General features: G+C 52.1%; 1 protein-coding gene across 1 annotated transcript; it reads right to left on the bottom strand.

Annotated features, from left to right (window-relative positions):
- Positions 1 to 284: 284 nt before the first annotated feature.
- On the bottom strand, positions 285 to 25,823 carry LOC144490619 (pleckstrin homology-like domain family B member 2; the record flags this gene model as incomplete). The annotated part of the gene is made up of 6 exons (XM_078208329.1): positions 25,768 to 25,823; positions 16,507 to 16,789; positions 9,947 to 10,075; positions 7,554 to 7,691; positions 1,442 to 1,570; positions 285 to 445 (listed from the first exon to the last, which is right to left on the bottom strand). Coding segments are annotated over exons 2-6 (755 nt in total), but the record flags the coding sequence as incomplete, so codon positions are not given.
- Between the last annotated feature and the right edge of the window lie 409 nt (positions 25,824 to 26,232).

Raw genomic sequence — 26,232 nt, 5'->3', positions numbered from 1 at the left:
GCCCCCTCCCCCCACTCACCGCCCCCTCCCCCCACTCACCGCCCCCTCCCCCCACTCACCGCCCCCTCCCCCCACTCACCGCCCCCTCCCCCCACTCCCCACGCTCACCGCCCCCTCCCCCCACTCCCCTCGCTCACCGCCCCCTCCCCCCTCCCCCCACTCCCCTCGCTCACCGCTCCCCCCCCCCGCTCCCCTCGCTCACCGCTCCCCCCCCCCGCTCCCCTCGCTCACCCCCCCTCCCCTCGCTCACCGCCTCCTCCCCTCACCCCACCCCCTCCCCCCGCCTTACCTTCCTGTCGGCCTCTCTCTGCCCGCACTGTTCCAGCTCTCGCTCGAGCTGCAGATTCTGTGTCTCCCGCTCCTCCTCCAGCCTGCTCACCTTCTCCAAGCACTGAAATTCCAAATCCTCAAAATTCCTCTGCGCCAACTCCACAGCTTCAGCCTCCTGCACAGCAAGATCCCAGTCAGCAGAGGGTTAATGCATCAGGGAACCAATGCAAAAACATTGGGGTCACGTCAAACCCTGTCCGTTAGACAACACCGCAAACGCTGTGCACAGTTCCGGTCTCCATATCCCTCGGTTAGACCCACACTGGGAGCACTGTGCACAGTTCCAGTCTCCATATCCCTTGGTTAGACCCACACTGGGAGCACTGTGCGCAGTTCCGGTCTCCATATCCCTCGGTTAGACCACACTGGGAGCACTGTGCACAGTTCCAGTCTCCATATCCCTTGGTTAGACCACACTGGGAGCACTGTGCACAGTTCCGGTCTCCATATCCCTTGGTTAGACCACACTGGGAGCACTGTACACAGTTCCAGTCTCCATATCCCTTGGTTAGACCACACTGGGAGCACTGTGCACAGTTCCAGTCTCCATATCCCTCGGTTAGACCACATTGGGAGCACTGTGCACAGTTCCAGTCTCCGTATCCCTCGGTTAGACCACATTGGGAGCACTGTGCACAGTTCCAGTCTCCATATCCCTCGGTTAGACCACATTGGGAGCACTGTGCACAGTTCCAGTCTCCGTATCCCTCGGTTAGACCACATTGGGAGCACTGTGCACAGTTCCAGTCTCCATATTCCTCAGTTAGACCACACTGGGAGCACTGTGCACAGTTCCGGTCTCCATATCTCTCGGTTAGACCACATTGGGAGCACTGTGCACAGTTCTAGTCCCCATGTCCCTTGGTTAGATAAATAATATCGATGTGTTTAAGGGGAAACTGGATAAATACGAGGGAGAAAGGAATAGAAAAATGTGGTGATGGGGTGGGATGGAGAGGGGATGGGAGGAGGCCCGTGTGGAGCAGAGGGGCTGAATGGCCTGTTTCTGTGCAGGAAGTTCTATGGAACTAATATTCAATGTGATAATTCTATCTGATCTATGGGGGAGTTGCAGTGAGGTGTAGCTGGTTCGAGGCTGTAATCTGCTCACCTCCTGCAGTTGCTCCCTCAGTTGCTCCTTCGCCGACTCCGCCTGGTCCTCGAACCATCGCTGGGAAGCCCGGAGACGCGCCCGAGCCTCCTCCATCTTCCGCCTCCCGCAATCCACCTTCGCCTTCTCCTGCAACGTGGAATTAATCGCAATTAAAACCCCTTTTGCGGGGAGGGGTGACCTCTCACCCCCACCGCCCCTTCACCCGGCCCGGGAAGCGAAAAGTCAAAAGGTCAAAACCCAGGCCTCTTCGGCCTGCAAGCCCAGAGGCTGGTGTGGGAGGGACAGGCCACTAGGCCGCAAACCCCTCTCCTCACTCCCGGATGGTAGATCCCAGGGACTGCTGCAGTGCCACGGGCTGCACCATCTACTAGCTTAAGGGAGGGGACGGTTGGGTGATACAACCTCACAAGGCCTAAATTAGGCCTAACTGTTTGTCACCCACGCTAACAGAGTCATAGAATCATAGAGGTTGACTGGATGGAAACAGGCCCTTCGGCCCAACTTGTCCATGCTGCCCTTTCGTTTGAAACCCCTAAGCTAGTCCCAATTGCCTGCATTTGGCCCATATCCCTCTGTACCCATCTTACCCATGTAACTGTCTAAACACTTTTTAAAAGACAAAATTCTATCCGCCTCTACTACTACCTCTGGCAGCTTGTTCCAGACACTCACCACCCTCTGTGTGAAAAAATTGCCCCTCTGGACACTTTGTATCTCTCCCCTCTCACCTTAAACCTATGCCCTCTACTTTTAGACTCTCCTACATTTGGGAAAAGATATTGACTATCTAGCTGATCTATGCCCCTCATTATTTTATAGACCTCTATAAGATCACCCCTCAGCCTCCTACGCTCCAGGGAAAAAAGTCCTAGTCTATCCAGCCACTCCTTATAACTCAATCCATCAAGTCCCGGTAACATCCTAGTAAATCTCTTCTGCACTCTTTCTAGTCTAATAATATCCTTTCTATAATAGGGTGACCAGAACTGTACACAGTATTTCAAGTGTGGCCTTACCAATGTCTTGTACAACTTCAACAAGACGTTCCAACTCCTGTATTCAATGTTCTGACCGATGAAACCAAGCATGCTGAATGCCTTCTTCACCACTCTGTCCACCTGTGACTCCACTTTCAAGAAGCTATGAACATGTATCCCGAGATCTGTAACTCTCCCCAATGCCCTACCATTAACTGAGTAAGTCCTGCCCTGGTTCAATCTACCAAAATGCATCACCTCACATTTATCTAAATTAAACTCCATCTGCCATTTGTCAGCCCACTGGCCCAATTGATCAAGATCCCGTTGCAATCCGAGATAACCTTCTTCACTGTCCACTATGCCACCAATCTTGGTGTCATCTGCAAACTTACTAATGATGCCTCCTATATTCGCATCCAAATCATTAATATAAATGACAAATAACAGTGGGCTCAGCGCTGATCCCTGAGGCACACCGCTGGTCACAGGCCTCCAGTTTGAAAAACAACCCTCTACAATCACCCTCTGGCTTCTGTCAAGAATGATGTGGAGATGCGGGCGTTGGACTGGGGTAAGCACAGTAAGAAGTCTCACAACACCAGGTTAAAGTCCAACAGGTTTATTTGGTAGCAAATACCATAAGCTTTCAGAGCACAGCTCCTTCGTCAGATGGAGTGGAAATCTGTTCTCAAACAGGGCACAGAGACAGAAATCAAATTACAGAATACTAATTAGAATGCAAATCTCTACAGCCAGCCAGCTCTTAAATGCACAATGTGGGTGGAGGGAGCATTCAACACAGGTTAAAGAGATGTGTATTGTCTCCAGACAGAACAGCTGTTCTGTCTGGAGACAATACATATCTCTTTAACCTGTGTTGAATGCTCCCTCCACCCACATTATCTGTACCTTTAAGAGCTGGCTGGCTGTAGAGATTTGCATTCTAATTAGTATTCTGTAACTTGATTTCTGTGTCTGTGCACTGTTTGAGAACAGAGACCACTCCATCTGACGAAGGAGCAGTGCTCCGAAAGCTTATGGTATTTGCTACCAAATAAACCTGTTGGACTTTAACCTGGTGTTGTGAGACTTCTTACTGTTCTGTCAAGAAGCCAATTTTGTATCCATTTAGATACCTCACCCTGGATCCCATGAGAGTTAACCTTATGCAACAACCTACCATGCGGTACCTTGTCAAAGGCCTTGCTAAAGTCCATGTAGACAACATCAACTGCACTGCCCTCATCTACCTTCTTGGTTACCCCTTCAAAAAACTCAAAAATTGTGAGACATGATTTTCCACTCACAAAGCCATGCTGATTGTCCCCAATCAGTCCTTGCGTCTCTAAGTGCCTGTAGATCCTTTCTCTCAGAATACAGCTACACAACTATCTTCCAAAAATATCAGATAAAATTTCAAGATGATTTCTGGTGGCTGGGGTTTAATGATTGACAGATTCTCTGGAAAGATGGAGGCTGAGGGGAGACCTGATAGAGCTGGACAGAACTATGAGAGGCAAAGACAGGGTGGATCGTCAGAGGCTTTTTCCCAGGGTGGAAATGTCAGTTGGGCAGCACAGTGGCACAGTGGTTAGCACTGCTGCCTCACAGCGCCAGGGACCTGGGTTCGAATCCCGGCTTGGGTCACTGTCTGTGCGGAGTCCGCACCTTCTCCCCATGTCTGCGTGGGTTTCCTCCGGGTGCTCCAGTTTCCTCCCACAATCCAAAGATGTTGGTTAGGTGCATTGGCCATTCTCAATTGCCCCTTAGTGTCCCGGGATGTGTAGGTTAGCGGGATTAGCGGGGTAAATATGTGGGGTTCTGGGGGTAGTGCCTGGGTGGGATTGTTGTTGGCGCAGGCTCGATGGGCTGAATGGCCTCTTTCTGCACTGTAGGATTTCTATGAATTCTATTCTATGAAACACAGGTTCATGGTGTGAGGGGGGGAGTTTAAGGGAGATGTGCAGGGGGAGGTTTATCACGCAGAGAGTGGTGGGTGCTGGAACGGGCTGCCAGAGGAGGTGGTGGAAGCTGGAACATTAACAACATTTAAGAGGCATCTGGATGGGTTCATGAATAGGGAGAAAATAGAGGGATAGGGACCGAGTAAGAGCAGAAGGTTTTTTAAGTATAGTTCGGGCGTCAGGATCGGCGCAGCCTTGGGGGGCCAAAGGGCCTGTTCCTGTGCTGTATTTATTCTTAGATTGAGGGGTCCAAAGGACACAGGTCACATCAACATCACAGACCATCGACAAAAATCATTCCAACAAAGCTCTTGGCTGTTGACCCTGATCTTAATGGAACAGGATTACAAAGCAAAGGGATTTATATAAAGCTAAGCTCAGCACCCCTGAATCTGGGGTAATCGGGGTCAGCTCGGGCCCCTCCATCCCCCAGGAAGGAGATGTTGTCCCTGTCGGGGTGTGGGGGGGAAGCGGGTGGAGGTGTGGGGGGGTTGGGGGGGAGTGGGAGTGCTGCAGATTCATCAGAACGATCCCGGGACTGAAAGGGTTAAACTCCGAGAACAGGTTCACACAGACTGGGCTCATGTCCCCCTCCAGTCCGGAAGATTCCGGGGTGATCCAATCGAAGGGTTTGAGATGATTAAAGGATTCGATCGGGTCGATGGAGAGAAACTATTTCCTTTTGTAGCGGGGGTTGAAAATCGGAGGAGTTGGTGCTTGAGAGGGGCTGAATGGGGCCTCCTCCTGTTCCTGTGCAACAGACTCGAGAGGGGCTGAATGGGGCCTCCTCCTGTTCCTGTGTAACAGGCTCGAGGGGGGCTGAATGGGGCCTCCTCCTGTTCTTGTGTAACAGGCTCGAGGGGGGCTGAATGGGGCCTCCTCCTGTTCCTGTGTAACAGGCTCGAGGGGGTTGAATGGGGCCTCCTCCTGTTCCTGTGTAACAGGCTCGAGATGGGCTGAATGGGGTCTCCTCCTGTTCCTGTGTAACAGGCTCGAGGGGGGCTGAATGGGGCCTCCTCCTGTTCCTGTGTAACAGGCTCAAGGGGGCTGAATGGGGCCTCCTCCTGTTCCTGCCTAACAGGCTCGAGGGGGGCTGAATGGGGCCTCCTCCTGTTCCTGTGTAACAGGCTCGAGGGGCTGAATGGCCTCCTCCTGTTCCTGTGTAACAGGCTCGAGGGGAGCTGAATGAGGCCTCCTCCTGTTCCTGTGTAACAGGCTCGAGGGGCTGAATGGGGCTCCTCCTGTTCCTGTATGGATGCTAAAATAGTATTTATCCACAGACAACCAATGGGGTTCTCCTGGAGAGCTAGCATGGAGATGACGAGCTGAATGGCTCCCTTATGAGATTGACCAAATCTGTTCTTCCACAATCCATGGTGTCCATCAGTACTGCGGTACCTCAGCCGGCCACCAGAGGGAGGTGACTTGCGGTCCCCAATTAGGCCACCAGATGGCAGACAGAGTCCACTGAGCCCAGAGCAGGAACCTGATCACAACCTGTCAGCAAAATCAAAGTTCGGAGTTTCACAACAACAGGTTACAAGTCCAACAGGTTTATTTGGTAGCACAAGCTTTCGGAGCGTTCCCCTTCATCAAGTGTATGCACTCACCTGATGAAGGGGCAGTGCTCCGTAAGCTCGTGCTACCAAATAAACCTGTTGGACTTTAACCAAATGTTGTGAAACTTCTTACTGTGTTTACCCCAGTCCAACGCCCGCATCTTCACATCAGGAAAATCAAAGTATCACATTGTGAACAAAGCCTTTCCCAATGTCGTAGCAATGTCCCAGGACAGGTACAGCACGGGGTTAGATACAGAGTAAAGCTCCCTCTACACTGTCCCCATCAAACACTCCCAGGACAGGCACAGCACGGGGTTAGATACAGAGTAAAGCTCCCTCTACACTGTCCCCATCAAACACTCCCAGGACAGGCACAGCACGGGGTTAGATACAGAGTAAACCTCCCTCTACACTGTCCCCATCAAACACTCCCAGGACAGGTACAGCACGGGGTTAGATACAGAGTAAAGCTCCCTCTACACTGTCCCCATCAAACACTCCCAGGACAGGCACAGCACGGGGTTAGATACAGAGTAAAGCTCCCTCTACACTGTCCCCATCAAACACTCCCAGGACAGGCACAGCACGGGTTAGATACAGAGTAAAGCTTCCTCTACACTGTCCCCATCAAACACTCCCAGGACAGGCACAGCACGGGGTTAGAGACAGAGTAAAGCTCCCTCTACACTGTCCCCCATCAAACATTCCCAGGACAGGTACAGCACGGGGTTAAATACAGAGTAAAGCTCCCTCTACACTGTCCCCATCAAACACTCCCAGGACAGGTACAGCATGGGGTTAGATACAGAGTAAAGCTCCCTCTACACTCTCCCCCATCAAACACTCCCAGGACAGGTACAGCACGGGGTTAGATACAGAGTAAAGCTCCCTCTACACTGTCCCCATCAAACACTCCCAGGACAGGTACAGCACGGGGTTAGATACAGAGTAAAGCTCCCTCTACACTGTCCCCATCAAACACGCCCAGGACAGGTACAGCACGGGGTTAGATACAGAGTAAAGCTCCCTCTACACTGTCCCCATCAAACACTCCCAGAACAGGTACATCACGGGGTTAGATACAGAGTAAAGCTCCCTCTACACCGTCCCCATCAAACACTCCCAGGACAGATACAGCACGGGGTTAGATACAGAGTAAAGCTCCCTCTACACTGTCCCCATCAAACACTCCCAGGACAGGTACAGCACGGGGTTAGATACAGGGTAAAGCTCCCTCTACACTGTCCCCATCAAACACTCCCAGGACAGGTACAGCACGGGGTTAGATACAGAGTAAAGCTCTCTCTACACTGTCCCCATCAAACACTCCCAGGACAGGTACAGCACGGGGTTAGATACAGAGTAAAGCACCCTCTACACTGACCCCATCAAACATTCCCAGGACAGGTACAGCACCGGGTTAGATACAGAGTAAAGCTCCCTCCACACTGTCCCCATCAAACACTCCCAGGACAGGTACAGCACGGGGTTAGATACAGAGTAAAGCTCCCTGTACATTGCCAGAATAGAGGGAAGTTTTTGGGAGAGCGGGAGGCTGAGGAATGGGAACAGAATTTCTCTGTTTGATCCGGAACGTTCTTACCTTCTCTTTCTCGGCCTCTAGTGCCTGTCCAAGGCCTGCAATGCGGGTACAAAGAGCCTCCTTATTGCGCTGCTCCCTTTCCAGTTCCGTACACTCAGCCACAAGCTCCCCCTGGACCAGAGCAAGTTCCACCTCCATCTGATAGGAAAACAGACAATAAAGACTGAGTTCAATGTTCCGATCTGAGGGAGTGCCACACTGTCCGAGAGTCAGTACTGAGGGAGTGCCGCACTGTCAGAGGGTCAGTGCTGAGGGAGTGCCACACTGTCCGAGAGTCAGTACTGAGGGAGTGCCGCACTGTCAGAGGGTCAGTGCTGAGGGAGTGCCGCACTGTCCGAGAGTCAGTACTGAGGGAGTGCCGCACTGTCAGAGGGTCAGTGCTGAGGGAGTGCCGCACTGTCAGAGGGTCAGTGCTGAGGGAGTGCCGCACTGTCAGAGGGTCAGTACTGAGGGAGTGCCACACTGTCCGAGAGTCAGTACTGAGGGAGTGCCGCACTGTCAGAGGGTCAGTGCTGAGGGAGTGCTGCACTGTCCGAGAGTCAGTACTGAGGGAGTGCCGCACTGTCAGAGGGTCAGTACTGAGGGAGTGCCACACTGTCAGAGGGTCAGTCCTGAGGGAGTGCCGCACTGTCAGAGGGTCAGTGCTGAGGGAGTGCTGCACTGTCAGAGGGTCAGTACTGAGGGAGTGCCGCACTGTCAGAGGGTCAGTGCTGAGGGAGTGCCGCACTGTCAGAGGGTCAGTACTGAGGGAGTGCCGCACTGTCAGAGGGTCAGTGCTGAGGGAGTGCCGCACTGTCAGAGGGTCAGTACTGAGGGAGTGCCGCACTGTCAGAGGGCCAGTACTGAGGGAGTGCCGCACTGTCAGAGGGTCAGTGCTGAGGGAGTGCCGCACTGTCAGAGGGTCAGTACTGAGGGAGTGCCGCACTGTCAGAGGGTCAGTACTGAGGGAGTGCTGCACTGTCCGAGAGTCAGTACTGAGGGAGTGCCGCACTGTCAGAGGGTCAGTACTGAGGGAGTGCCGCACTGTCAGAGGGTCAGTACTGAGGGAGTGCCGCACTGTCAGAGGGTCAGTACTGAGGAAGTGCCGCACTGTCAGAGGGTCAGTACTGAGGGAGTGCCGCACTGTCAGAGGGTCAGTACTGAGGAAGTGCCGCACTGTCAGAGGGTCAGTACTGAGGGAGTGCCGCACTGTCAGAGGGTCAGTACTGAGGGAGTGCCGCACTGTCAGAGGGTCAGTACTGAGGGAGTGCTGCACTGTCAGAGGGTCAGTACTGAGGGAGTGCTGCACTGTCAGAGGGTCAGTACTGAGGGAGTGCTGCACTGTCAGAGGGTCAGTACTGAGGGAGTGCTGCACTGTCAGAGGGTCAGTACTGAGGGAGTGCCACACTGTCGGAGGGTCAGTGCTGAGGGAGTGCCGCACTGTCAGAGGGTCAGTACTGAGGGAGTGCCGCACTGTCAGAGGGTCAGTACTGAGGGAGTGCCGCACTGTCAGAGGGTCAGTACTGAGGGAGTGCCGCACTGTCAGAGGGTCAGTGCTGAGGGAGTGCCGCACTGTCAGAGGGTCAGTACTGAGGGAGTGCCGCACTGTCAGAGGGTCAGTACTGAGGGAGTACCGCACTGTCAGAGGGTCAGTACTGAGGGAGTGCCGCACTGTCAGAGGGTCAGTACTGAGGGAGTGCCGCACTGTCAGAAGGTCAGTACTGAGGGAGTACCGCACTGTCAGAGGGTCAGTACTGAGGGAGTGCCGCACTGTCAGAGGGTCAGTACTGAGGGAGTGCCGCACTGTCAGAGGGTCAGTACTGAGGGAGTGCCGCACTGTCAGAGGGTCAGTACTGAGGGAGTGCCGCACTGTCAGAGGGTCAGTACTGAGGGAGTGCCGCACTGTCAGAGGGTCAGTACTGAGGGAGTGCCGCACTGTCAGAGGGTCAGTACTGAGGGAGTGCCGCACTGTCAGAGGGTTCATGATGAAAGACGCCTTCACTAATCCCCAATTTTTGGCGGGAAGAATGTAGAATAAATTTATTCTCTAAACAGTGAGAGGTTGCAGAGTGGGGGGCGGAGCGCGAGTTTCCGGAACTCTCTTCCTCAAAAGGCAGAGTCTGTAAATATGGATAAGGCAGAGTGAGATGGATTCTCGATTAATGAGGGGTGAAAAGCTATCGGGAGTGAAAGGTTATTGAGGGGTCAGCAGGAACGCTGGGTCGAGATTATAATCAGATCAGCCATGATGTTATGGAATGAGCTAGCAGAGAGGAGGGACTGAGTGGCCTCTTCCTCCCCAAACATTCACAATCCCCAGTCGAGACAAAGTTGTCCAACTGGCAGGGCCTGGAGATAGGCAGGGTGACAATCAGACCCCCGTGCGTGCCGGACCCCCTGTGTACCAGACTTACCTCCTGTTCAAATTCCTCCCTCAGGCGTTCCAGGTCTGTGAGACACAGGCTCGTCTGTGATTTCTGGGCCCCCGTCTGGCACGGCTTACCGTCTAGCCGACTGGTGTCTTCCCCAGAGACGGGCAGGCCCTTCAAACAGACAAGACATTCACAGAGAGGCGTGTTAGAATGTGTGTCCCATCTCCAAACCACCATCAACCCAATCATATCCCCATTACACACCCACTAACATATCAGAACATAAGAACTAGGAACAGGAGTAGGCCATCTGGCCCCTCGAGCCTGCTCCGCCATTCAATAAGATCATGGCTGATCTTTTTGTGGACTCAGCTCCACTTACCCGCCCTTAATTCCTTTACTTTTCAAAAATCTATCTATCCTTGTCAAAGAACAAAGAAAATTACAGCACAGGGACAGGCCCTTCGGCCCTCCAAGTCTGCACCGACCATGCTGCCCAACTGAACTAAAACCCCCTACCCTTCCGGGGACCATATCCCTCTATTCCCATCCTATTCATGTATTTGTCCAGACGCCCCTTAAAACTCACTACCGTATCCACTTCCACTACCTCCCCCGGCAGCGAGTTCCAGGCACCCACCACCCTCTGTGTAAAAAACCTGCCTCGTGCATCTCCTTTAAACCTCGCACCTTAAACCTGTGCCCCCTAGTAATTGACTCTTCCACCCTGGGAAAAAGCTTTCGACTATCCACTCTGTCCATGCCTCTCATGATCCTGCAGACTTCTATCAGGTCGCCCCTCAACCTCCGTCGCTCCAGTGAGAACAAACCGAGTTTCTCCAACCTCTCCTCATAGCTAATGCCCTCCATACCAGGCAACATCCTGGTAAATCTTTTCTGTCCCCTCTCCAAAGCCTCCACATCCTTCTGGTAGTGTGGCGACCAGAATTGAACACTATATTCCCAGTGCGGCCTAACTAAGGTTCCATAAAGCTGCAACATGACTTGCCAATTTTTAAACTCAATGCCCCGACCGATGAAGGCAAGCATGCCGTATGCCTTCTTGACTACCTTCTCCACCTGCATTGCCACTTTCAGTGACCTGTGTACCTGTACACCCAGATCCCTCTGCCTATCAATACTCTGAAGGGTTCTGCCATTTACTGTATATTTCCTGTCTGTATTAGACCTTCCAAAATGCATTACCTCACATTTGTCCGAATTAAACTCCATCTGCCATCGCTCTGCCCAAGTCTCCAACTGGTCTATATCGTGCTGTATCCTCTGATGGTCCTCATCGCTATCCGCAAATCCACCAACCTTTGTGTCGTCCGCAAACTTACTAATCAATCCAGTTACATTTTCCTCCAAATCATTTATATATATTACAAACAGCAAAGGTCCCAGCACTGATCCCTGAGGAACACCACTTGTCACAGCCCTCCATTCAGAAACGCACCCTTCCACTGCTACCCTCTGTCTTCTTTGACCGAGTCAGTTTTGTATCCACCTTGCCAGCTCACCTCTGATCCCATGCGACTTCACCTTCTGCACCAGTCTGCCATGAGGGACCTTGTCAAAGGCCTTACTGAAGTCCATGTAGACAACATCCACTGCCCTACCCTCATCAATCATCTTCGTCACTTCCTCGAAAAACTCGATCAAGTTTGTGAGACACGACCTCCCCTCCACAAAACCATGTTATCTCTCGCTAATACATCCACTTATTTCCAAGTGGGAATAAATCCTGTCTCGAAGAATCCTCTCCAATAATTTCCCTAGCACTGATGTAAGGCTCACCGGCCTGTAATTATCTGGATTATTCTTGCTACCCTTCTTAAACAAAGGAACAACATTGGCTATTCTCCAATCCTCTGGGACCTTCCCTGTAGCTAATGAGGATACAAAGATTTCTCTCAAGGCCCCAGCAATTTCCTTCCTTGCCTCTCTCAGTATTCTGGGGTATATCCCATCAGGCTCTGGGGACTTGTCTACCTTAATGTTTCTCAGGAACCCCAATACCTCCTCCTTTTTGATCTCAACATGACTCAAACTATCTACACATCCTTTCCCAGACTCTGTGGAGTGTGGAGGAGCAGAGGGATCTAGGTGTATGTGTGCATAGATCCCTGAAAGTTGGGAATCAAGTAGATAAGGTTGTTAAGAAGGCATATGGTGTCTTGGCGTTTATTGGTAGGGGGATTGAATTTAGGAGTCGTAGCGTTATGTTGCAACTGTACACAACTCTGGTGCGGCCGCACTTGGAGTACTGTGTGCAGTTCTGGTCCCCACATTACAGGAAGGATGTGGAGGCTTTGGAGAGGGTGCAGAGGAGGTTTACCAGGATGTTGCCTGGTATGGAGGGGAGATCCTATGAGGAGAGGCTGAGGGATTTGGGATTGTTTTCGCTGGAAAGGCGGCGGCTAAGAGGGGATCTTATTGAAACATATAAGATGATTAGAGGTTTAGATAGGGTGGATAGTGATAGCCTTTTTCCTCTGATGGAGAAATCCAGCACGAGGGGGCATGGCTTTAAATTGAGGGGGGGTAGTTATAGAACCGATGTCAGGGGTAGGTTCTTTACCCAGAGGGTGGTGAGGGATTGGAATGCCCTGCCAGCATCAGTAGTAAATGCGCCTGGTTTGGGGGCGTTTAAGAGATCCGTAGATAGGTTCATGGACGAAAAGAAATTGGTTTAGGTTGGAGGGTCACAGTTTTTTTTTTAACTGGTCGGTGCAACATCGTGGGCCGAAGGGCCTGTTCTGCGCTGTAATGTTCTATGTTCTATGTTCATCATCCACCAAGTCCTTCTCTTTGGTGAATACTGACGCAAAGTATTCATTTAATACCTCGCCCATCTCCTCTGGCTCCACACATAGATTCCCTCCTCCGTCCTTGAGTGGGCCAACCCTCTCCCTGGCTACCCTCTTGCTCTTTATATATATGTATAAATAGCTTTGGGATTTTCCTAAATCCTGCTGGCCAATGATTTTTCGTGACCTCTTTTAGCCCTCCTTACTCCTTGCTTAAGTTTCTTTCTACTTTCCTTGTATTCCACACTTGCTTCGTGTGTTCCCAGCCTCCTAGCTTTGACAAATCCTTCCTTTTTCTCTTTGACTAAGCTCACAATATCTCTCGTTATCCAAGGTTCCCAAAACTTGCCATATTTATCCTTCATCCTTACAGGAATGTGCTGGTCCTGAATCCCTATCAACTTACACTTGAAAGCCTCCCACATGCCAGATGTTGATTTGCCCCCAAACATCTGCCCCCAATCTACATTCTTCAGTTCCTGCCTAATATTGTTGTAATTAGCCTTCCCCCAATTTAGCACCTCAACTTGAGGACGACACTTATCTTTATCCATCAGTACCTTAAAGCTTACTGAATTGTGATCACTGTTTCCCAACTGCTCCCCTACTGAAACATCGACCACCTGGCCGGGCTCATTCCCCAATACCAGGTCCAGTATGGCCCCTTCCCAAGTTGGACTATCTACATACTGTTTCAAGAAGCCCTCCTGGATGCTCCTTACAAACGCAGCCCCATCCACACCCCGAGCACTAAGTGAGTCCCAGTCAATATAGGGGAAGTTAAAATCTCCCACCACAACAACTGTTATTTTTACACCTTGTCAAAATCTGCCTACATATCTGTTCCTCTATCTCCCGCTTGCAGTTGGGTGGCCTATAGTACACCCCCAACATTGTGACTACACCCTTCCATTTCCTGAGCTCTACCCATATTGCCTCGCTGTATAAGCCCCCCAAGGTGTCTTAAAGACATTCAATGTGGTCGCATTAACTGCTTCACTGGGCAGGGAATTTCACAGATTCACAACCCTTTGTGTGAAGAAGTTCCTCCTCAACTCAGTTCTAAATCTGCTTCCCCTTATTTTGAGGCCATGTCCCCTTGTTCTAGTTTCACCCGCCAGTGGAAACAACTTCCCTGTTTCTATCTTGTCTATTCCCTTCATAAACTTATGTTTCTATAAATCTCCCCTCATTCTTCTGAATTCCAATGAGTATAGCCCCAGTCTACTCAGTCTCTCCTCATAAGCCAACCCTCTCAACTCTGGAATCAACCTCGTGAATCTCCTCTGCACCCCCTCCAGTGCCAGTATATCCTTTCTCAAGTAAGGAGACCAAAACTGTACACAGCACTCCAGGTGTGGCCTCACCAGCACCTTATACAGCTGCAACATAATCTCGCTGTTTTTAAACTCCATCCCTCTAGCAATAAAGGACAAAATTCTATTTGCCTTCTTAATTACCTGCTGCACCTGCAAACCAACTCCTTGAGATTCCTGCACAAGGACACCCAGGTCCCTCTGCACAGCAGCATGCTGCAATTTTTTACCATTTAAATAATAGTCCATTTTGCTGTTATTCCTACCAAAATGGATGACCTCACATTTACCAACATTGTACTCCATCTGCCAGACCCTCGCCCACTCACTTAGACTATCTATATCCCTTTGCAGACTTTCAGCGTCCTCTGCACACTTTACTCTGCCACTCATCTTAGTGTCATCTGCGAATTTTGATACATTACACTTGGTTCCCAACTCCAAATCATCTGTGTAAATCGTAAACAATTGCAGTCCCAACACTGATCCCTGAGGCACACCACTAGTCACTGATCGCCAACCAGAAAAACACCCATTTATCCCCACTCTTTGCTTTCTGCTGGTTAACCAATCCTCTATCCATGCTAATTCATTACCCGTAACACCGTGCACCTTTATCTTATGTAGCAGTTTTTGATGTGGCACCTTTTCAAATGCCTTCTGGAAATCCAGATACACCACATCCACAGGTTCCCCATTGTCACTGCGCATGTAATGTTCTCAAAGAATTCCACCAAATTAATCAAACTTGACCTGCCCTTCATGAACCCATGCTGCGTTTTACTAATGGGACAATTTATATCCAGATGTCTCGCTATTTCTTCCTTGATGATAGATTCAAGCATTTCTCCCGAATACAAAAGTTAAGCTAACCGGCCTATAGCTACCCTAGTTTTGTCTAGCTCCTTTTTTAAACAGTGGCGTCACATTTGCTGTTTTCCAATCTGTGGGAACCACGCCAGCGAATTTTGGTAAATTACCACTAGTGCATTTGCTATTTCTCCCGCCATCTCTTTTAGTACCCTGGGATGCATTCCATCAGGGCCAAGAGACTTGCCTACCTTTAGCTCCATTAGCTTGCCCAACACTACCTCTTTCGTGATAATGATAGTTTCTAGGTCCTCACCCGCCATAGCCTTCCTGTCATCAATTTTCGGCATGTTATTTGTGTCTTCCACTGTGAAGACCGACACAAAATACCTGTTCAATGCCTCAGCCATTTTCTCATTTCCAGTTATTACATCTCCCTTCTCAGCCTCAGGACAAATGTTTACTTTAGCCACTCTTTTTCGTTTTATATATTTGTCGAAACTTTTGCTATCTGTTTTTATATTCTGAAAGAGTTTACTCTCATAATCCACCTTACTTTTCTTTATAGCTTTTTTCATGGCTTTCTGTTGACCTTTAAAGATTTCCCAATCCTCTAGTTTCTCACTAATCTTTGCCACTTTGTATGCATTTTCTTTCAATTTGATCCCTCCTTTATTTCCTTAGATATCCATGGCTGATTATCTCTTTTTCTACAGTCCTTCCTTATCACTGGTATATACTTTTGCTGAGCACTGTGAAAGATCGCTTTGAAAGTCCTCCACTGTTCCTCAATTGTCCCACCATAAAGTTTTTGCTCCCAGTCTACCTTAGCCAATGCCTCCCTCATCCCATTGTAGTCTCCTTTGTTTAAGCACAAGACATTGGTATTGGATTTTACCTTCTTACTGCTCCATCTGTATTTGAAATTCAACCATACTGTGATTGCGTCTTCCGAGAGGATCCCTAACTGTAAGATCATTAATTATCCCTGTTCATTACACAGGACCAGATCTAGGATAGCTTGCTCCCCATCAAATTCACTCCTAAATCATCAACTCCCTTGACATTCAATGGCATCACCATTGCTGAATCTCTCACTATCAACATCCTGGGGGTTACCAATGACCAGAAACTGAACTGGACCCAGCCAGATAAACACAGTGGCTCCCAGAGCAGGTCAGAGGCTGGGAATCCTGCGGTGAATAACTCACCTCCTGACTCCCCAAATTCTGTCCACCATCTCCAAGGACACAAGTCAGGAGTGTGATGGAAAACTCCCCACTTGCCTGGATGGGTGCAGCTCCAACAACACTCAAGAAGCTCGACACCATCCAGGACAAAGCAGCCCCGCTTGATCGACACGCTAACCACAAACATCCACTCCCTCCACCCCCGACGCACAGTGACAGCCGTGTGTACCGTCTACAAGATGCACTGCAGCATCTCACCAAGGCTCCTTAGGCAGCACCTTCCAAACCCACGACCGCTACCATCTAGAAGGACAAGGGCAGCAGATACCTGGGAACACCCCCACCTGGAGGCTCCCCTCCGAGTCACTCACCATCCCGACTTGGAAATATATCGGCCGTTCCTTCACTGTCACTGGGTCTAAATCCTGGAAAACCCCCCTCTGATAGTGAGCAGGAGGGAGGATCGGACATACCTGCCTGAATCGATCAGAACCGCCATTCAGTAAGTTTTTCATGTTGTTCCTTGATGTGACATCATCAGCATTGTCCAATGAGACGCAAGCGATTGAACGGCAGTCTGTGATTGGTGTATCCCGGGATACACTCGCCGTAGAGGGTCCGTTATTCTGCCCACCCAACTCAACACCCAATCCCATCGCCAGGTCTATCATTCTTCCTTGGGGAGGGGTCGTCAACTCTGCCCACGGAACCCGCTCCTCAGCTGCCTGGAGGTCGGAGGTCACTGCATCAGGAAACCTGGGAACACAAGACAGGAAAACTGGCATTAAACCTGATTCCAACAGAGCAGCACTCCCTCAGTACTGACCCTCTGACAGTGCGGCACTCCCTCAGTACTGACCCTCTGACAGTGCAGCACTCCCTCAGTACTGACCCTCTGACAGTGCGGCACTCCCTCAGCACTGACCCTCTGACAGTGCGGCACTCCCTCAGTACTGATCCTCTGACAGTGCGGCACTCCCTCAGTACTGACCCTCTGACAGTGCAGCACTCCCTCAGTACTGACCCTCTGACAGTGCGGCACTCCCTCAGTACTGACCCTCTGACAGTGCGGCACTCCCTCAGTACTGATCCTCTGACAGTGCGGCACTCCCTCAGTACTGACCCTCTGACTATGCAGCACTCCCTCAGCACTGACCCTCTGACAGTGAAGCCCTCCATTAATGCCGGGGTAATGGAGTGGGGGGGTTGGGGGGAGGGGGCTGCAGGGGGGGCCTGTGTTACTGGCGAAGGGGCTGACACTGGATTGAGTGAGTGGATTGGAGGTTTGAGGAGTGATGGGTCCATTGGGAATGAGTCAAACACAAATCCAATGCAGTCTCTGGGAATCCAATCCTCCACAGTTTGCAGTGATCACATTTCTGGAACTCCGGAGCATGGGATTAGATATTTGCAAAGCAAATCTTGCTGAACTCGTCCCACACAATCCACTCTCTGGACAGCTCTCTACAATCCAGCTGATTTGCTTTGCAAATAGAAATGTTTGGGTTTCCTGTAACGAACCCTGTCCTTTCTGATGTCAGTTCCCCCTCCTCATCCTGCTGGAGCAAAGCGACTACAACAGGCATCACCACGTAAAGATCCTTCTGCAATGCACCCCACCCCCTGCCTCCACTTCCTCTTCCTCCACCCCCCCCCCCCACCCCCCCACCTCCACCTCCCCCCCCTCTCCACCTCCCCCCTCCCCCCCGCCCCCCCAACCCTCGCTCCCAGATCATCTCCTGCTCCATTTACTACACTCACATCCTGCCTGGACCAATCACTATCTCCGCATCCTCCTCCAGCCCCTACACCCCTCCCTATCTCTGTAACCTCCTCCAGCCCCTACACCCCTCCCTATCTCTGTAACCTCCTCCAGCCCCTACACCGCTCCCCATCTCTGTAACCTCCTCCAGCCCCTACACCCCCTCCCTATCTCTGTAACCTCCTCCAGCCCTGTACAACCCTCCCTATCTCTGTAACCTCCTCCAGCCCCTACACCCCCCTCCCTATCTCTGTAACCTCCTCCAGCCCCTACACCACCTCCCTATCTCTGTAACCTCCTCCAGCCCCTACACCCCCTCCCTATCTCTGTAACCTCCTCCAACCCCTACACCCCTCCCTATCTCTGTAACCACCTCCAACCCCTACACCCCTCCCTATCTCTGTAACCTCCTCCAACCCCTACACCCCTCCCTATCTCTGTAACCTCCTCCAGCCCCTACACCCCTCCCTATCTCTGTAACCACCTCCAACCCCTACACCCCTCCCTATCTCTGTAACCGCCTCCAACCCCTACACCCCTCTCTATCTCTGTAACCTCCTACCGCCCCTACACCCCCTCCCTATCTCTGTAACCTCCTCCAGCCCCTACATCCCTCCCTATTTCTGTAACCTCCTCCAGCCCCTACAACCCTCCCTATATCTGCATCCTCCTCCAGTCTCTACACCCCTCCCTAACTCTGTAACCTCCTCCAGTTTCCAAACCCTTCCCTATCTCTGCATCATCCTCCAGCCCCTACAACACTCCCTATCTCTGCATCATCCTCCAGCCCCTACAACCCTCCCTAACTCTGCATCATCCTCCAGCCCCTACAACCCTCCCTAACTCTGCATCATCCTCCAGCTCCTACAACCCTCCCTAACTCCGTAGCCTCCTCCAATTCGCAAACCCTTCCCTGGCTCTGCATCATCCTCCAGGCCCTACAGCCCGCCCTATCTCTGTAACCGATTCCAGTCCCTACAACGCTCCGAGATCTCTGCGCTCCTCCAATTCCGGCCTCTTGAGCATCCCCCGATTCCCATCACTCCACCATTGGCGGCCGTGCCTTCTGCTGCCTGGAATGCCCTGAGTGCTGGAATCCCCTCCCTGTTGAAGGCACGGTGACACAGTGGTTCGCACTGCTGCCTCACAGCGCCAGGAACCTGGGTTCGATTCCTGGCTTCGGTCACTGTCCGTGCGGAGTTTGCACAGTCTTCCTGTGGCTGCGTGGGTTTCCTCCGGGTGCTCCGGTTTCCTCCCCCGCTCCAAAAGACGTGCTGGTTAGGGTGCATTGTCCATGCTAAATTCTCCCTCAGTGTACCCGAACAGGCGCCGGAGTGAGGGGACTTGGGGATTTTCACAGTAACAAGCCTACTTGTGACACGAATAAATAAACTTTGAACTAAACCTCTCCACCTCTCTCTCTCTGTGTCTCTCTCTCTCCCTCCCTGTCTCTGTCTCTCTCTCGTCTCGCTCTGTCTCTCTCTCTCTCCCTGTCTCTGTGTCTCTCTCTCTCCGTCTCTCTCTTGTCTCGCTCTGTCTCTCTCTCTCTCTCTCTCTCTTGTCTCGCTCTGTCTCTCTCTCTCTCTCTCTTGTCTCACTCTGTCTCTCTCTCTCCTTCTTTAACACACTTTAAAATAACTGACCTCTTCATTGGAGACGTCATTGGTCCACGTCTCCTCAAGTGTGAATGTGAAGCGACCTGGGACATTCCGCACTGTCAGAGGGTCAGTGCTGAGGGAGTGCCGCACTGTCAGAGGGTCAGTACTGAGGGAGTGCCGCACTGTCAGAGGGTCAGTACTGAGGGAGTGCCGCACTGTCAGAGGGTCAGTACTGAGGGAGTGCAGCACTGTCAGAGGGTCAGTACTGAGGGAGTGCTGCACTGTCAGAGGGTCAGTACTGAGGGGGTGCTGCACTGTCAGAGAGTCAGTACTGAGGGAGTGCCGCACTGTCAGAGGGTCAGTACTGAGGGAGTGCTGCACTGTCAGAGGGTCAGTGCTGAGGGAGCACTGCACTGTCAGAGGGTCAGTACTGAGGGAGTGCCGCACTGTCAGAGGGTCAGTACTGAGGGAGTACCGCACTGTCAGAGGGTCAGTGCTGAGGGAGTGCCGCACTGTCAGAGGGTCAGTACTGAGGGAGTGCCGCACTGTCAGAGGGTCAGTACTGAGGGAGTGCCGCACTGTCAGAGGGTCAGTACTGAGGGAGTGCCGCACTGTCAGAGGGTCAGTACTGAGGGAGTCCCGCACTGTCAGAGAGTCAGTACTGAGGGAGTGCCGCACTGTCAGAGGGTCAGTACTGAGGGAGTCCCGCACTGTCAGAGAGTGGGGGTGGGGGTTGGGGGAGATATTTAGGTTATCTGAGAATTACTTCATGTTTATCAGAGCTTTGATCTCGTTTCTCACTCTGACTCAATCAACCTGTTTAACGAGATTTAATTGGCACATGCTGTTTGGCTTTCTTCAAGGGGCATTCGCTTTGATGCATTGCCTTTATCACAAGGCCATTCAGCCCATTTATGTCCTTCGCTCTGCCCTCCAAAATCCTTCTCCCTCTTGGCAGTCAGCAGGGAGGTGGCAGGGGGGTGGCGGGGGGGGTGGCAGGGGGGGCGGCAGGGGGGGGCTGCAGGGGGGGGTGGCAGGGGGGGTGGCAGGGGGGGTGGCAGGGAGGTGGGCAGGGGGGTGGCGGGGGGGCAGGGGGGTGGCAGGGGGGTGGCAGGGAGGTGGGCATGTGAAACCCGGGACAATGTCCTTCCCTGGATTCTCTTCCCAGCTGCCAATGTTGACACAACAATTGTGCACGGAACATTCTCTGTCATTTGACACGCCCAGGGAGCAGAGCAGATGTCTATGTGCGTCTTGTCATTCTGGTTTGGGATCTTGCTGTGTCACTGTGTTGAGTCAGTGCCCGCAAGGCAGAGTGGCGGGTGATTTAATTTGATTTATTATTGTCACATACATAGAGTACACAGGGGAGAAGGAAAGGAGAGGGTGCCGAATGTCGTGTTACAGTCAGAGCTCGAGTGTAGAGAAAGACCAACTTAATGTGAGGTAGGTCGCAGAGTCATGGGGGTTTACAGCATGGAAACAGGCCCTTCGGCCCAACTTGTCCATGCCACCCTTTTTTTTAAACCACTAAGCTAGACCCAATTGCCCGCATTTGGCCCATGTCCCTCTGTACCCATCATATCCATGTAACTATCGAAACGCTTTTTAAAAGACAAAATTGTACCCGCCTCTACTACTACCTTTGGCAGCTCGTTCCAGACACTCACCACCCTCTGTGAAAAAATTGCCCCTCTGGACACTTTTGTATCTCTCCCCTCTCACCATGATTTCATTTATTATTGTCACATGTATTAATATACAGTGAAAAGTATTGTTTCTTGCGCGCCGTACAGACCGTAAACCTATGCCCTCTAGTTTTAGACTCCCCTACCTTTGGGAAAAGATATTGACTATCTCGCTAATCTATGCCCCTCATTATTTTATAGACCTCTATAAGATCACCCCTCAGCCTCCTACGCTCCAGAGAAAAAAGTCCCAGTCTATCCAGCCTCTCCTTATACCTCAATCCATCAAGTCCCGGTAGCATCCTAGTAAATCTTTTCTGCACTCTTTCTAGTTTAATAATATCCTTTCTGTAATAGGGTGTCCAAAACTGTACACAGGTCCATTCAAAGATCTGATGGCAGCAGGGAAGAAGCTATTCTTGAGTTAGTTGGTACGTGATCTCGGACTTTTGTATCTTTTTCCCGGTGGAAGAGAGAATGTCCGGGGTACGTGGGGTCCTTGATTTTGCTGGCTGCTTTTCTGAGGCAAAGGGAAGTGCAGACAAAGTCAATGAATGGGAGGCTGGTTTGCGTGATGGACTGGGCAATGTTCTGACAGTGCAGTGCTCCCTCAGTACTGATCGAAATCGATGGAAACACTGTCCTCCAAGACTTGTGCATGCGGCCAGCAGAGGTGCACTGTCCCTTTAAGGATGGGCTGAACCATTTTTTGAAAGGGGGGGGGGTTTCACCTCAAACTGCTGCCCCACTTTGCCTCCTCACACGCTCTCCCCACCATAGAATATCTGAATTGAGAGCCAAGAGTTCGTACTCTCCCTCCTCTTGTCTCCGGGTGGGAAGGTCATGGATTCAGGTCCGCTCTCAATCTGAACCTCATAATCCAACAGCTCCCTCCCTCCCACTTTCAGTACTGAGGGAGTGCCGCACTGTCAGAGGGTCAGTACTGAGGGAGTGCCGCACTGTCAGAGGGTCAGTACTGAGGGAGTGCCGCACTGTCAGAGGGTCAGTGCTGAGGGAGTGCTGCACTGTCAGAGGGTCAGTACTGAGGGAGTGCTGCACTGTCAGAGGGTCAGTACTGAGGGAGTGCTGCACTGTCAGAGGGTCAGTACTGAGGGAGTGCTGCACTGTCAGAGGGTCAGTACTGAGGGAGTGCCGCACTGTCAGAGGGTCAGTACTGAGGGAGTGCTGCACAGTCAGAGGGTCAGTACTGAGGGAGTGCCACACAGTCGGAGGGTCAGTACTGAGGGAGTGCCGCACTGTCAGAGGGTCAGTGCTGAGGGAGTGCCGCACTGTCAGAGAGTGGGGGTTGGGGGAGATATTAGGTTATCTGAGAATTACTTCATGTTTATCAGAGCTTTGATCTCGTTTCTCACTCTGACTCAATCAACCTGTTTAACGAGATTTAATTGGCACATGCTGTTTGGCTTTCTTCAAGGGGCATTCGCTTTGATGCATTGCCTTTATCACAAGGCCATTCAGCCCATTTATGCCCTTCGCTCTGCCCTCCAAAATCCTTCTCCCTCTTGGCAGTCAGCAGGGAGTTGGCAGGGGGTGGCAGGGGGTGGCGGGGCGGGGGCAGGGGGGTGGCGGGGCGGGGGGGCAGGGGGGTGGCGTGGCGGGGGGCAGGGGGGTGGCGGGGCGGGGGGGCAGGGGGGTGGCGGGGGGGCAGGGGTGGCGGGGGGGCAGGGGGGTGGCGGGGGGCAGGGGGGTGGCGGGGGGGCAGGGGGGGTGGCGGGGGGGGCAGGGGGGTGGCGGGGGGGGCAGGGGGGTGGCGGGGTGGGCAGGGGGGTGGCATGGAGGTGGCAGGGGGTGGAAGGGGGGTGGCAGGGAGGTGGGCATGTGAAACCCGGGACAATGTCCTGCCCTGGATTCTCTTCCCAGCTGCCAATGTTGACACAACAATTGTGCACGGAACATTCTCTGTCATTTGACACGCCCAGGGAGCGGAGCAGATGTCTATGTGCGTCTTGTCATTCTGGTTTGGGATCTTGCTGTGTCACTGTGTTGAGTCAGTGCCCGCAAGGCAGAGTGGCGGGTGATTTAATTTGATTTATTATTGTCACATACATAGAGTACACAGGGAGAAGGAAAGGAGAGGGTGCCGAATGTCGTGTTACAGTCAGAGCTCGGGTGTAGAGAAAGATCAACTTAATGTGAGGAAGGTCACAGAGTCATAGAGGTTTACAGCACGGAAACAGGCCCTTCGGCCCAACTTGTCCATGCCGCCCTTTTTTTTAAACCACTAAGCTAATCCCAATTGCCCGCATTTGGCCCATATCCCTCTATACCCATTGTACCCATGTAACTGTCTAAATGCTTTTTAAAAGACAAAATTGTACCCGCCTCTACTACTACCTCTGGCAGCTTGTTCCAGACACTCACCACCCTCTGTGTGAAAAAATTGCCCCTCTGGACACTTCTGTATCTCTCCCCTCTCACCTTGATTTCATTTATTATTGTCACATGTATTAATATACAGTGAAAAGTATTGTTTCTTGCACGCCATACAGACCGTAAACCTCTGCCCTCTAGTTTTAGACTCCCCTACCTTTGGGAAAAGATATTGACTATCTAGCTAATCTATGCCCCTCATTATTTTATAGACCTCTATAAGATCACCCCTCAGCCTCCTACGCTCCAGAGAAAAAAGTCACAGTCTATCCAGCCTCTCCTTATGACTCAAACCATAAAGTCCCGGGAGCATCCTAGTAAATCTTTTCTGCACTCTTTCTAGTTCAATAATATCCTTTCTATAATAGGGTGACCAGAACTGTACACAGGTCCATTCAAAGATCTGATAGCAGCAGGGAAGAAGCTATTCTTGAGTTAGTTGGTACGTGATCTCGGACTTTTGTATCTTTTTCCCGGTGGAAGAGAGAATGTCCGGGGTACGTGGGGTCCTTGATTATGCTGGCTGCTTTTCTGAGGCAGCGGGAAGTGTAGACAAAGTCAATGAATGGGAGGCTGGTTTGCGTGATGGACTGGGCAATGTTCTGACAGTGCAGTGCTCCCTCAGTACTGATCGGAATCGATGGAAACACTGTCCTCCAAGACTTGTGCATGCGGCCAGCAGAGGTGCACTGTCCCTTTAAGGATGGGCTGAACCATTTTTTGAAACGGGGGGGGGGCGGGGGGGGTTCACCTCAAACTGCTGCCCCACTTTGCCTCCTCACACCCTCTCCCCACCATAGAATATCTGAATTGAGAGCCAAGAGTTCGTACTCTCCCTCCTCTTGTCTCCGGGTGGGAAGGTCATGGATTCAGGTCCGCTCTCAATCTGAACCCCATAATCCAACAGCTCCCTCCCTCCCACTTTCAGTACTGAGGGAGTGCCGCACTGTCAGAGGGTCAGTGCTGAGGGAGTGCCGCACTGTCAGAGGGTCAGTACTGAGGGAGTGCCGCACTGTCAGAGGGTCAGCGCTGAGGGAGCGCCGCACTGACAGAGGGTCAGTACTGAGGGAGTGCCGCACTGTCAGAAGGTCAGTACTGAGGGAGCGCTGCACTGTCAGAGGGTCAGTACTGAGGGAGTGCTGCACTGTCAGAGGGTCAGTACTGAGGGAGTGCCGCACTGTCAGAGGGTCAGCACTGAGGGAGTGCTGCACTGTCAGAGGGTCAGTACTGAGGGAGTGCCGCACTGTCAGAGGGTCAGTACTGAGGGAGTGCTGCACTGTCAGAGGGTCAGTACTGAGGGAGTGCCGCACTGTCAGAGGGTCAGTACTGAGGGAGTGCCGCACTGTCAGAGGGTCAGCACTGAGGGAGTGCTGCACTGTCAGAGGGTCAGTGCTGAGGGAGTGCCGCACTGTCAGAGGGTCAGTGCTGAGGGAGCGCCGCACTGTCAGAGGGTCAGTGCTGAGGGAGCGCCGCACTGTCAGAGGGTCAGTACTGAGGGAGTGCCGCACTGTCAGAGGGTCAGTGCTGAGGGAGTGTCGCACTGTCAGAGGGTCAGTACTGAGGGAGCGCCGCACTGTCAGAGGGTCAGTACTGAGGGAGTGCCGCACTGTCAGAGGGTCAGTACTGAGGGAGTGCAGCACTGTCAGAGGGTCAGTACTGAGGGAGTGCCGCACTGTCAGAAGGTCAGTACTGAGGGAGTGCCGCACTGTCAGAGGGTCAGTGCTGAGGGAGCGCCGCACTGTCAGAGGGTCAGTGCTGAGGGAGTGCCCGCACTGTCAGAGGGTCAGTACTGAGGGAGTGCCGCACTGTCAGAAGGTCAGTACTGAGGGAGTGCCGCACTGTCAGAGGGTCAGTGCTGAGGGAGCGCCGCACTGTCAGAGGGTCAGTACTGAGGGAGTGCCGCACTGTCAGAGGGTCAGTACTGAGGGAGTGCAGCACTGTCAGACGGTCAGTACTGAGGGAGTGCAGCACTGTCAGAGGGTCAGTACTGAGGGAGTGCCGCACTGTCAGAGGGTCAGCGCTGAGAGAGTGCCGCACTGTCAGAGGGTCAGCGCTGAGAGAGTGCCGCACTGTCGGAGGGTCAGTACTGAGGGAGTGCCGCACTGTCAGAAGGGATTACTTTGGGATTGATACAGGACTATGGGGAGGGAACAGGGCAGTGGGCAGTGGGAATTGGCCTCTAGAACGAGCACAGATTTGATGGGCTGAATGGTATCTTTGAGCTGTAACCACAGCGAGATTTTCCTGTTTTTTGCTGATCCGTCTATCGGGGAACTTTGATGGCAAGTCACCTACCACACCTTTCGACACTTATTTACATCAAAGGGAGTGATTGTTCTTGTTTCCTGCTGTTCGGATTGCCTCCAGCAAAGCCACAGAATAATTTATAAACCGGTAGCACACATCCTCGGATAAGCCCCGTCCACCTCTTTAACAAACATCTCTCAGTATGTGCGCCTGCCAGAATATTCCATTCGGCCCCAGGCTGACTTGCAAGGTTCGCTGTTCCAGAGATCCACCCAGATAGATCACCAGATCATCACGAGGTCAGCCACACACCCAAGGTGTGCATCGGGATTCTGTACAAGTCCTGACACCCTGACCTCTGAGGGGGAAATTTGACCTCACAGTGTATCCCCCGCACCCTCCCCCCTCCTCCAGAAAATCTCTGTGCCAGAGTGAGAGACTTCAGACAATTCCTACTTACTGACCTGGATAGGTGGTGGGGTGTTTCTGTTAACTCGATAGGTGGTGGGGTGT

Source organism: Mustelus asterias, unplaced genomic scaffold, assembly GCF_964213995.1.
Source record: "Mustelus asterias unplaced genomic scaffold, sMusAst1.hap1.1 HAP1_SCAFFOLD_3515, whole genome shotgun sequence".
Lineage (NCBI taxonomy): Eukaryota > Metazoa > Chordata > Chondrichthyes > Carcharhiniformes > Triakidae > Mustelus > Mustelus asterias.
This window is presented reverse-complemented; position numbering and strand designations above follow the sequence as displayed.